The following is a 12,660-nucleotide window of genomic DNA, read 5'->3' as shown; positions in this document are numbered from 1 at the left end:
TGAGGGTTACCTGTGGTAGGACCAGAACTAACCTGAGCTATTTCCTTTAAGTTCCTGCAGATTATTGACCCAGGTCAAGCATGACACATACTGATTACTAGTAACCCATGCTTTGTAACCCATGGGTTCAAGGAGTTTCAGAGTAGTTTATGTCACCTTAGCATTATTTACTGATAATAGACTGATGATTTACACCAGGTCCTGATGAGACCCGGAAGGGGGTCTGCTGGTTACATAGCAAGAATATGCATGTGTGACCAGAACAAAAAAAAAAAGCACAGATTCCATTGGGGGCTCTGTGTCTGTCCCAGGGTGTTCCATGCACATGTTGATGGTTCCTCACCCAAGAAAGAAACTGGTGTTTTTTTTTTGAGTCTTAAAAAGAAAGATAGGCGGTTGACAAGGTGGCGGGACCGGGACGCATCCGCCATGTTCTGCGAAAAGGCCTTGGAGCTGGTCCGCGAGCTGCACCGCGCGTCGGAAGGGCAGCTGCCAGCTTTCAATGAGGATGGACTCAGGCAAGTTCTGGAGGAAATGAAAGCTTTATATGAACAAAACCAGTCTGATGTGAATGAAGCAAAGTCAGGTGGACGTAGTGGTTTGATTCCAACCATCAAATTTCGCCACTGTTCATTGTTAAGAAATCGACGCTGCACTGTAGCATACTTGTATGACCGATTGCTTCGGATTCGAGCACTCAGGTGGGAATATGGCAGTGTTTTGCCAAATGCCTTACGATTTCACATGTCTGCTGAAGAAATGCAGTGGTTCAATCATTATAAAAAGTCCCTTGCTAGTTATATGAGGTCTTTGGGAGGCGATGAAGGTTTGGATATTACACGGGATATGAAACCTCCAAAAAGCCTATATATTGAAGTGCGCTGTCTAAAAGACTATGGAGAATTTGAAGTTGATGATGGTACTTCAGTCCTATTTAAAAAAAATAGCCAGCACTTTCTACCTCGGTGGAAGTGTGAGCAGCTGATTAGACAAGGAATTCTGGAGCATGTCCTGTCATGACCTCACACTGAGGCACTGCCAAGCTTCCCCGTGTTGCAACGCTGAACCCATCCACAGAAACGTCCACACTTCCTTCTCCACCCTCCCCCACTCCTTTGGTTTTAAAAGTTACATTCTTTAATATAACCCAGAATATTTGGCTAAGGAGTATTGTTTGTTTTTCTGTTGTATAGGTTTCCTCCTTTTTTGGTAATATGTATCTATAATCATAACATTCTTACAGTTACTGCAATGTGTGTGTTTTTTGTTTTAAAGAAAGTAAACATTTATTACATTTGAATCTTTTAAACAGTAAGAGAGTTTCACTTGGCTGTTTAGGGAGAAAGTAGGTCCCTATACATCTTATGTTGTTCCTGGTGGTGTGCATTGTATAAGTTGGGGAATTGACTTTCTGGAATATGTGCTTCCAGATCACATGGGCACATGGAGATGATGTTCTATATAAATTTTCAGTATATGTAATGTTTAATGATAATTGTCTGGCTATTTGGGATGGGAAGAAAGGACACAATGGATTTGCCTGTTTCCAGCAGTGGTGGCTGGTCTGACTCTTGTCTGAGCTTATGGGGTGAGCACCAGTATCACCACTTTGGAAAGGGAAATAGAAATTAGGGCTAGAAAAGAAGCTATGTACAGTTTTTCCCCAGATTCATATGGACAGAAAAGTCACATGAAGAGTTGGTCATGTAAGTAGAGGGCAGTTTCTATTGTCCAATGAACTGAATGGTAGGAGTTGGAGGGGCAGAGTGATCTTGCCTAGTGGTCATTGGCCTTTCCCCAATAGTCCCCTCCATGACCAGCCCAGTAATCTGAAAGAGGCATTCAAATTTACAAGACTAGATAAGCCTGGTACCTTGCACATACTATACATGCATTATATAGGGGAATGTTTCTGGCCAAAACCAAGTTATAGAAGCATTTAGGATGTGGATCTGTGTTTTCATTGTAACCTACTTAGGGGATAGGCTGCCCTTTGCAGATTATTTTCATTATTGAAAGTAGTTTCTCCCCGAAGAGCCAGAGAAGTGACAGGGAATCTACAGGTTATAAGAGATTTGTGAACTCAGCCAAGCACAGTGGTGACAGGGACTCACAAAGACATGTTTTAGACAATACTCATGTATATGGGCAAAAAACTCAAGGACTTATTTGTGACTAATTGTATAACATGTTATTTTAGTTTCTGTTCTGTAGAAAGTAAAGCATTCCAACAAAGGATTTTAATGTAGAGTTGTTTTTTTTTTTTTTGCACCCATGCTGTTGATTGCTAAATGTAATAGTCTGATCATGATGCTGAATAAATGCCTTTTTTTAAAAAGAAAAAAAAGAAAGATAGTAGGCCCTTGTTCCTGGCCTTTTCAAACCTCTTGTTATGAAACAGCCTTTTGCTGTGATGCATACTCTTACTTCACTTTTTTTTTTACTTTTACTTTACTTACTTTTGCTATATTGTGTTTTTCTCTGTAATTAACTGTAGATTTGTTAGCATTGTCATTTGGGGTCCTATGAGTCTTCTTTAACAACCAAACCCTGTTAAACCCTGCTTAATTGCCACCATCCATGCAGCTGGTGTCAGAAGTAGGCTTTACTGAGACCCCTGATTTATTCTTAACTCAAAATATGGCAAAGTCATTATTTCTAAAGTAAAAGCATGATTCTGATAAATAGGATGAACATGAACAATCTCCTCTTGGTTTGAAGTAGCACAAACTTTGAAATTAGATACTAATAATAAAACTTTCCAGTGAAATTTGGAAATAAAGGAATCTGAACCTCAGGAGCTAGAAAAATGGATAAGAAAGGAACTGCAAACTGCTATCAGATCAGCTGAAATCTCCGTTCTGTGGCTGCTGCTTTGAGCATCAGCGAAATGAAAATAAGTTCAGGATTTCCTTCTGGTGAGCTGTGTCCTCTCTGGCAGGCACTGTAATTTTTGATGAATCAGTTAAGCCTGTGAGACCTATGCAAACTAAGAACAAATTCAGGTAGGGCGAAAAGACAATGAAGGGGAAAACCCCACAGAAATAAGGGGCTGTTCAGTGAAGGAACTGAATCATTGTGTGTCATTACAGACATTACCCTGAGAAGATGACTCCTGAGAATTTTAGAACAAGGAGCAGTGTCTCTGCTTTAAACACTACTGACTAGACGGGGGATATTCAGGCCCATCTCTGGGGGGACGGTTCATGAGGAAGCCCCTAGATTACTAGAATGGATTAAGCGAAGGATCCATCAAACATATCCAGGGAAGGGCAATTTCACCCCCCTCCCTTCTCAACACAGGCTGAAGCTGCAGAAACACTGCAGGTGCAGGCAATATGGGACTACTAATATAAAAACAGAACCCAGCTCCCTAATAGGCTGCCCCTCACCCAGCCTGTGACAGATACTGTAATTAAAGGAGTCCCAGTATGAGCACCTTATATGACTTTGCTGTTGAGATCACAGGAGAATGAAAAAGAGGCAGCCTTGAATCTTTTATCCCAACTACTACATGTGAGATTTCAAACTTAAAAAATAAAAAAAGAGGTGGTGCAACTACTTTGTAAAATAGTTCCTCAAACAGTTAAACACAGAGGCGGCCAGATGGCTCAGTTGGTTAGAGCTTGCGCTCTGAACAACAGGGTTGCCGGTTCATGGGATGGTGGGCTGTGCCCCCTGAAACTAAATATTGAAAATGGTGACTGGGCTTGGAGCTGTGTTGCTCCCTCCACAACTAGATTGAAGGACAACTACTTAGAGCCGATGGGCCCTGGAGAAACACACCGTTCCTCAATATTCCCCAATTAAAAAATGTTAAACATAGAGTGAATATTTGACTCAGCAATTTTACTTCTAGAGACCCAAGAGAATTGAAAGCATTTCGACACAAAAACTTGTACACAAATGTTCATAACAGCATTATAATAGCCAAAAAGTGGAAACATTTCTAATGTTCATCAATAGATGAATGGATAAAACAAATGTGGTATATGCATGCAATAAAAATTATTCACCCATTAAGCAGAATGAAGTTCTGATACATATGCTATAACATGGATGAACCTTGAGAACATTATAAATGAAAGAAGCCAGTCACAAAAGACCACATATTATATGATTCCATTGTTACAAAATCCAGAATAGGCAACTCTATAGAGACAGAATGTGGATTAGTGTAGTTGCCTAAGGTGAAAGGTGATCGGGGGGTGTTAAATAAAGTGGAGCAGGGTTCTTGAGGGGGCAATGAAAATGTTCAAAAACTGATTCTGGTGATGGCTGTGCAACTCTATGAATAGACTGAAAACTATTAAAATGTACACTTTAATTGGGTGAATTGTGTGAAATGTGAATTATATCTCAATAAAGCTGTTTTTTAAAAGGTTAGGATTTTACAAAAGGAAGAAAATCAAAACAAAAAAGGAGTAACAATTCAGTCTCTACTCATGTAGAAATCTTTAAACAGTTCATTTTCAAGCATCATGAAAAAATAATAAATTTCCTGGGTGCCATGAAAACTTTGATAGAATTCTGTGGCAATCTGAGGTTCCCACAAGTAAGTACCCTCAAAATCCCTAAGCTTTAAAAATCTCAAGACTCAGAGAAATCTCAGAAAGAAGATTCCAGTGAGCCTACAGCATTAGATTCCAAAACACCTACTTTTAATATTAAAGCAATAGTTCTTTGTTCCATACTTGCAAATTTTCTTTAAGATTGAAATTATTACAAAATTTTAAAATAATTGATATTATTTATTTTTTAAAAAATCAAGGCAGTAATGGAGGAAGAAGATTGACTTGAAGGCTGGAGTCTCATTCCAACTTCCGGGGGGTAGGGGTGGGGTTCTAAGGTCTTTAATTGATGTGTAGGTGAAATAGCCAGGGGTGGAGAAGAAACTCTGCTAGATCGGGTGGGTGCAGAAGCACAAGTAAAGCACTGCCTCTACTGATTGGCTCCTCAGGGGCAATAGAATTAATTCAGGGGGAGAAGGGGATGCTACCTACTGTGAAAGAGATCAAAATTAAAGTCTGGTTACAAGTTGGAATATGTGATTTTTAAAACATGTATACTGCTATACTTTTTGGTGGAATTGGGGCAGAGTGGAGCGGCGATTATAGAGGACCTTACCAGTTTTCTTTGTCAATATTGGACCTGGTAGTCTCTGTACTGGTAAGGGTTCCAGAGGCTGGAAATATTACACAACAAGATACCATGCCCATTAATTTGGACCTAACTGCAGGAATTCCAAAGGCATTGGTGGAACTGATTGTCCCTCCCCACACCCAACCACCTGAGAGTTGACTGCTGGAAATGTTCTGTTGCCTGGTGGAGAGGATAGTTGTATTTCTCTGCCCTCAAGATCGACTAAAGGGGAGGCCCTTCTTGTCTTGTGTCTTGTGTTGCTACCAGCAATAAAGACGGACTAAGCCAGTGAAGAACCACAGGGTCCTGCTTCAGAGGCAAAGGATTGGATTAAAATTAATGATACAAGGAAGAAGGTGAGATTGCTACAGAGGGAGAGGCTACCAATACATTGTTATTAAAGGGAAAATCCAACTGAATTTTCATGCTTTGTGAAAGCTTAGATCAAGAGAATAAATATGGTCTGTTAGCTTTGACTCATAAGGTCCCTGGGGCAAACTACTATTTGCCAAAATCTCCTCTCTTTTGAATAGCCAACAAGCGAGCTCACCACTGTGGAAAACAATTTGGCAGACTCTCACAAAGTTAAACATAGAGTTACCATACGATCCAGCAATTCTACTCCTAGGTATACACCCAGAAGATTTAAAAGTAGGAAGTAAAACAGATGCTTGTACATCAATGCTCGTGCATGGCGCTATTATTTGCAATAGCCAAAGAATGGAAACAAACTAATGTCCACCAACAGGTGAATAAACAAAATGGTATACATATACAGTGGAATACAGTCTTTAAAAGGAATAAAATTCATCCATGCTACAACATGGATGAACCTTGAGAATATCATGATAAATTAAATAAGCCACTCACAAAAGTGATACAGGTCAACGAGTAGTCCCCCACCCCCCACTGAAAAACTTTTTTAAGTTTTCTTTCCTATAGAAATTGTAGGTTTCCTTCTCAAGTTTTCTTTCCTCCAGTTTTTTAGCTCCTACCCCTGCTTTAGATAATTACCCTAAAACTTGTGATTCATACTTGTTGATTGTAACCATTGAAGCCTAATGTTCTCTCCTACCTGATCAGGGCCTAACTCCCAGACAATTAACACCTGAATGACTGGTTGAATGGCCACAGGCTCTATACAGCTAACAGATTTATTCATTATAATCTATTTTTCCTTATTCAGGGGTCTTGGGGATACAGAGAATACCCCAGCAAGATTGCCAGCCACAAGCAAAGAAGCCAACATGGTCTTCTAGGCGGATCTGGAGACCCCTTCTTCTCATCTAAGATCAGATAGGGCAAGAGTTTCATGAATCCCTCAATAGGTAGGGACAACTCTATGCCCCTGCCCAGCAGGAAGCAGATACAAAAGAAAAGATCTCCTGTCCCTCAACTTTCTATGGAGATTTTATGGGGATCACGTCTCTCATGGGGAGGGCAGGGCAGGCAATTAGAGATAGGCATTGGGTCTCTGCATTACTGCCCAAAAGACCTCCCCTCTCTGTCCAAAACGTCCCCTTTTCATTGTAAACAAATGGGTACAAGATACTCAACTAGATCAAACCAGCCACTCACACCTGTGCAGTTTAAAAAGATGAGGTAATAGCCTCTTGTCAATCACAGGTGTCAATCAAGTGGTCCCACACCTGGAAAGGAACAGCCCATTCTAGAGAAAAAAGGATAAAAACTAAGTCCTCACCAGTCAGACCCTTTCTGAGACCGGGCCCTTGGCCCTTGGGCCTTTTGAGCCTCTTCTTACTCAGCCAGCTCCAAACCCTTTGGGGTGTCCTTTTTCTCCTAATAATGCCACCTTGGACCCTTGAGCCATTCCTACTGCTTGGCTCTGCTCCTATTTCTTTGGAGTATACTATCTCTTCTAATAAACAGCTTTTTCATCACTTTATCTTGGTATCTCGTTCGATACTTGGCATCTTTGCTCGAGATGCCAAGAACCTGGACACTGTGCCGAGGAGGGCCCACTCTCTGGTAACAACAGGACAAAACATTGTATGATTTCACTTATATGAGGCAGCAAGAATAGGCAAATTAAGAAAGAAAGTAGGGCTGACCCGGTGGCTCAGGCGGTTGGAGCTCCGTGCTCCTAACTCCGAAGCCTGCCGGTTCGATTCCCACATGGGCCAATGGGCTCTCAACCACAAGGTTGCCGGTTCGACTCCTCGAGTCCTACAAGGGATGGTGAGCTCTGCCCCCTGCAATTAGCAATGGCAACTGGACCTGGAGCTGAGCTGCGCCCTCCACAACTAAGACTGGAAGGACAACAACGAAGCTGAACGGCATCCTCAACAACTAAGATTGTAAGGACAACAACTTGACTTGGAAAAAAGTCCTGGAAATACACACTGTTCCCCAATAAAGTCCTGTTCCCCTTCCCCAATAAAATCTTTAAAAAAGAAAAAGAGAAAGACAAAGTAGAATGGAGCTACTAAGGGCTGGGGGAAGGGTGGGAAGAGGCATTATTGTTTGATGGTACTGAGTTTCGGTTTGGGATGATGAACTAATTCTGGACATGGATGGTGGTAAGGGTTGTACAACATTGTAAATGTACTTAATGTTACTGTCGCGCAGGGGACCCTGCTCGCTGCGCCATTTGTCGTGCAGGGTCTCAGCTCCCACTCCCCGCCCAAGAACGCAGGACACGGTAAGGCCAAAAAGGAACACCCATGGAGCCATAAGTAGGGGAGTCAAACCAATATATTCTCGCTGGCGGCTGGGCTGGAGACACAGGAAGCAGGATCTACATAATCTGCCTAACAGCAGTCCGCGCTTGCCAGCCACCATCTTCTTGCTAGCCCCCATTCCTTCCTCTGCTAGCGTAGCCACAGCCGTTATATTAGTGGCCAATGGCTTACGGGTTACAGCTGACGGCCAACTAGCCACAGCTGATGGCCATCTGATCACAGTTGATGGCCATTTACTACCCGAGCCAGCACCTTTCTATGTGAGGCCGAGAGCCTGGAAACTGCTTTTTGGGGTTTTGTCCCCACAGTTACTGAATTATACACTTTAAAATGATCAAATTTATGTTATATATATATTTTACTACAAAAACAAAAAGAAGTCAGCTGACGACTTCTAATCTAATAAACTTCTGAGAATGTTCTATGTCCTCACAATTGATGAACAGGTGGGAGGTCTGACTGCATGACCATAAGGAACAACACGAATGTGGCTATGTGTTTGGGTTCACCTTTCACAGAATATGTCTAATACGAGGTAAGATAAAAAAAAATATGGTGAATGTTTAAATTTTTAAAAATGTATTACAGTAAAAGACACATTGGCATTAATCCCCCACAAAATACTCCCCCTCACTTCAAATACACTTATCCCATTATTCTTGCCACTTTCTGAAGCAGTTGTGGAAGTCCTCTTTCGTGAGTGTCTTTAGTTATGCTGTCATGGCTGCCTCGATGTCCTGACTTTGGGGAAGAGCCAGAAGTCACACGGTGCCAGATCTGGTCAAACACACCACAATGTTTTTATTTGACAGAAATTTCTGCACCACAAGCGATGTGGGACATGGAGCATTGTTATGAGGATGAAATAAAGACAATCACAAAAAAGGACTTCCAGAACTGCTTCAGAAAGTGGCAAGAATGATGGGAATGTGTTCAAAGAGACAGGGAGTATTTGGAGGGGGATTAATGGCCATGTGTCTTTTACTGTAATAATTTTTTAAAAAACGTTCACCGTATCTTTTAATCACACCTCATATGTCTGTGTTGGGAAACAACCTGCAGGAACATTTACCTGGTTAAATTCAGAGTATATTAATTAATAACAACCTGAGCAAACATTATGTGGCCACTCCGTGAACCTAAAACTGTTCTTTTAAAAAAACTTTTTTGTAATTGTGTGGGTATTAATAGTGATGATGAAGGTTTAATAAGGGTACCAAAATATAAAGGTAGAAGGTTATCCATCGCAGGTCCTGAATGTCATAATGTTATGTATAAAAATAACTATTTTTTTCTCTCTGGCGTGTGGAAAACCATAAGGAAGTAGATGCACAATTGGGGCACTTGAGTCACTAATAAAGCAAAAGAATGAGCTATGGTTGGGGGCCAACATTCCTGAGAATGAAAAGCCAGACATTCCACACGGATGGCTATGAGTAGCACCATGGCTACCCAAACAAAAGTCTGTTTAAGAGGGACTCAATTGGTCTTACCCTGGAGGGAGGACTCAACATTGTGGGACGCCGTATTTGTGTCCTAACTGTACTAAAGCAGTTAGTATTCAATGGTAACCGCATGTCTACGGATGAAACAGCAGTGACCCACTGGGAACGGCAGAGCCCTACCTAGGTGAACAGGAGCTGGGCTAGGAGTGATGGGCAGGTGGAAATCACTCGTAATGAGGACAGGCATACTGATGAAAAAGACCTCCTTTCTAGTGCTTACAGGATTGCCTCAAAGGTGTCCTGTTCCAGAAAGAAAGACAAGGAGGTGTGAGCTGCCAGAATAGTCACAGCGTGCTGTCATAGCAGACACTAAGACAGCATGGCCACACCTACAATGAGAATAGCTGGCATGTCAGCACAGCAGGTTAGGTTTCTGGGCACCCACGTACAAGGACAAGGAATTCTCATGGCAGAAGCCCAAGATCTGCATTTATGGGAGAGGGGTCTCAGTGTACAGGATTTTTACAGGGAAATGCAATGATAAAAGTGCTTTTAGCAGCACTTTGGTGCCATGACTTGGTGCTAATCGTTCTTTCCCTAAAGTGCAACTTGCAGGTATTGGGCAGTTCAAAGCAGGACCAGAGTGCTTCCCATGGAGAATACCTGGGCCCTGGTGAGGGGTCCCTCTTACTGGGAACCAATATCTGTCCAACCATGTGACTTGAGAAAAGTAGTTTGACTATGTTTTCAACATATTTTGACCCTGGAATAACAGACACAAGGCCTCTACCCTACACTCCTGGGAGAAATAATGTGTGGTATATGAGAAAAGGTAGATTTTGTTGGAGGGACAAAATAATCGTGGTAGATTAATTAGGGTTCAATCAGCCAGCAGAAGTACACTATAAAGAACAGATAATCTTTCTTATTGGAGAATCACTTTGCAAGTTATAGAAATGTTTACTCACTGTGTAGTATACCTGAAACTAATATAATAGTATGTGTCAACTGTTGTTGAAAAATAAAAATAAAAATTGTAAAACAACAACAAAAGAAAAAAATAGATAGTTATTGATGAGGGAGGAAAAGAATTGTAAAGTATGAAAAAGTTTGTGCTGGTATTATTGGATGGATCAGCTCTCAGTTTAAATGAATACAAACCCCTCAAATGGCTGCAAACATTTGGAATTTTTTTGTATATCTGGATTGTCTGCATGAACACGGTCTCTGCTCCAAGGGGTTCTGTGCACGTGTAGGTGGTTCCTGATCTAAGAGGATAATAGAAGCTTGCACCTGACCTTTCCAGACCTTGTGGTAAGACAGCTTTTGGCTGTGGTACATTTTCTTACTTTAATGCTGTTGCTATCTTGTGCCCTTTTCCTGAAACAAACTATAGATTTGTAAGCATTACCATTTTGAGTCCTGTCACTTTGGGTGTTTAACAATTCAAACCTGTTTAACCACCACCATTTTTGTGCATTAACACTCACTGAGTCTCCCGATGATGTGCACAGAGGACACACCACCAAGAGGTGTTGCAAAATGCTTAAATGATCAAACAAATTCAGAATGAGGGACATTCTGTAAAACATTTAGCCCACACTCTTAAAAATATATCAATGTCATGAAAAACAAGAAATAATCCTTTCACAATGTATATGTTTGTCGAATCATCATGATGTACACTTTAAATACCTTACAATTTTGTCAATTATACCTCAATAAAGCTTGGAGAAGGAGAGAAGGAGAGAGAGACAGAGAGAGAGAGAGAGAGAGAGAGAGAGAGAGAGAGAGAGAGAGAGGAAGCATATGGCAAAATGTTAAGCGTTGAGTCAAGAAGGGCATAGGGGCTTTCACTATAGTATTTCAGCAATATTTTTATGGATTTGACATTTTTCTAAATAAAAATGTAGGTGAAAAAATAACAACCATTGTAATACATTAGACCAAAGGTCAGCAAACTTTTATGTAAAAAATATTTTAGGCTTTAGGGGCCATGTGGCCTCTTGCAGCTATTCATCTCTGCCATATACCATGAAAGCAATAAAAAAATGAATGGGAATGCTGTGCTCCAATAAAACTTTATTTACAAAAGCAGGTGGTGGGCCAGATTTGGCTGCAGGCCATATTTTCTGACCTCTGTTTTAGGCTGTGGGAAACTCAGAGTGATTCTGCTACATCCTATGGTCAATTGGAAGTTCATGGCTGTTTAGGAATTGACAGAGTTTATTAAAAAGTGAATCAAATATTGTAGCTTGCAATGCTATAATTGTGGTCTTCTAATAACGGAGGACCTAACAGTCTCAGCCCACTTAAAAAATTCTGTCTTCTGAAAAACAAAACAAAACAAAAAATCTCTCTTCTTTTTCATCTTTTCTGTAATTAAAACTCTTTACATTTCATTACCTTCTGAAGCCCAAGGCCTAAAACTCCATTCTCTGCTCTCTGAGATATTGGGGAGATTTGGTGTAAAATGATGCTTTGGTGTAAAAAAGTGGAACTGTATGGGAATGTAAAATAGTGCAGCCCCTATGAAAACAGTGTGGCGGTTCCTCAAAAAGTTAAAAATAGTCCTATCACATGACCCAGCAATGCACTTCTGGGTATTTCTCCAAAAGAATAGAAATCAGATCCTGAAGAGAAATCTGCACTCCCCCGTTTATTGCAGTACCATTCACAATGGCTAAGATGTGGGGATAATCTAAATGTCCATTGATAGATGAATGGATACAGAAAATTTTGAAGCATAAGCATAGCATGGAATGCTGCTCAGCCTTACAAACAAGGAAATACGGGACACATGGGTGCACCTTCAGGATGTTATGCAAGTGAAATAATTCAGACGCAGAACAACAAATACTGCCTGGTTCCACTTACATGACGTATCTAAAACAGCTGAATTCATAGAACCAAAGATTGGAGTTGTGGTTACCAGGAGTTGGGAGGAATGGGAAATGGGGAGTTATTAATCAACAGGCACAAAGTTTCCGTTAAGCCAAGGAATAAGCTCTTGGAGACCTGCTGTACAACCCTGTACCTACAGTCAACAACAGTGTATTGTACACTTACAATTTTGTTAAGAGAATAGATTTCACATTAAGTGTTCTCACCACAATCAAAAGTAAAGAAAATAAAGAGTGAGGGCCCCGGGTTTGAATCCCGGCTCCCCACTTCACCTCTGTGATCTCAGGCAAGCAAGACACATTGCTGCACCAGCTTTCTTTGTGCCTCAGATAGTATTAGTACCTACCTGCAGAGTTCCTGAGAGGATTAAATGTGTTGTTCCACGGGCTGTACTTAACACAGTGTCTACCGGTACCATGCATTAAGCACTAATTCATACTACCTGCTCTTCTTATTCTTGCTATACT

General features: G+C 41.0%; 1 protein-coding gene across 1 annotated transcript; it reads left to right on the top strand.

The window, feature by feature from the left end:
* Nucleotides 1-398: 398 nt before the first annotated feature.
* LOC308500022 (DNA replication complex GINS protein PSF1-like) lies at nt 399-1,155 on the top strand. Its single transcript, XM_081054072.1, has one exon. The coding sequence runs from the start codon at nt 430-432 to the stop codon at nt 1,018-1,020; it is 591 nt and encodes a 196-aa protein (XP_080910198.1). The 5' UTR covers nt 399-429; the 3' UTR covers nt 1,021-1,155.
* The last annotated feature ends 11,505 nt before the right edge of the window (nt 1,156-12,660 follow it).

This window comes from Rhinolophus hipposideros (genome assembly GCF_964194185.1).
Source record: "Rhinolophus hipposideros genome assembly, chromosome: 7".
NCBI classification, from domain to species: domain Eukaryota; kingdom Metazoa; phylum Chordata; class Mammalia; order Chiroptera; family Rhinolophidae; genus Rhinolophus; species Rhinolophus hipposideros.
Note: the sequence above shows the minus strand (reverse complement) of the source record. Positions and strands in the feature narration are given on the sequence as shown.

Bases quoted from the DNA above. Each gene is read 5' to 3' on its own strand.
- LOC308500022 (XM_081054072.1), top strand. From the start codon at position 430: ATGTTCTGCGAAAAGGCCTTGGAGCTGGTCCGCGAGCTGCACCGCGCG.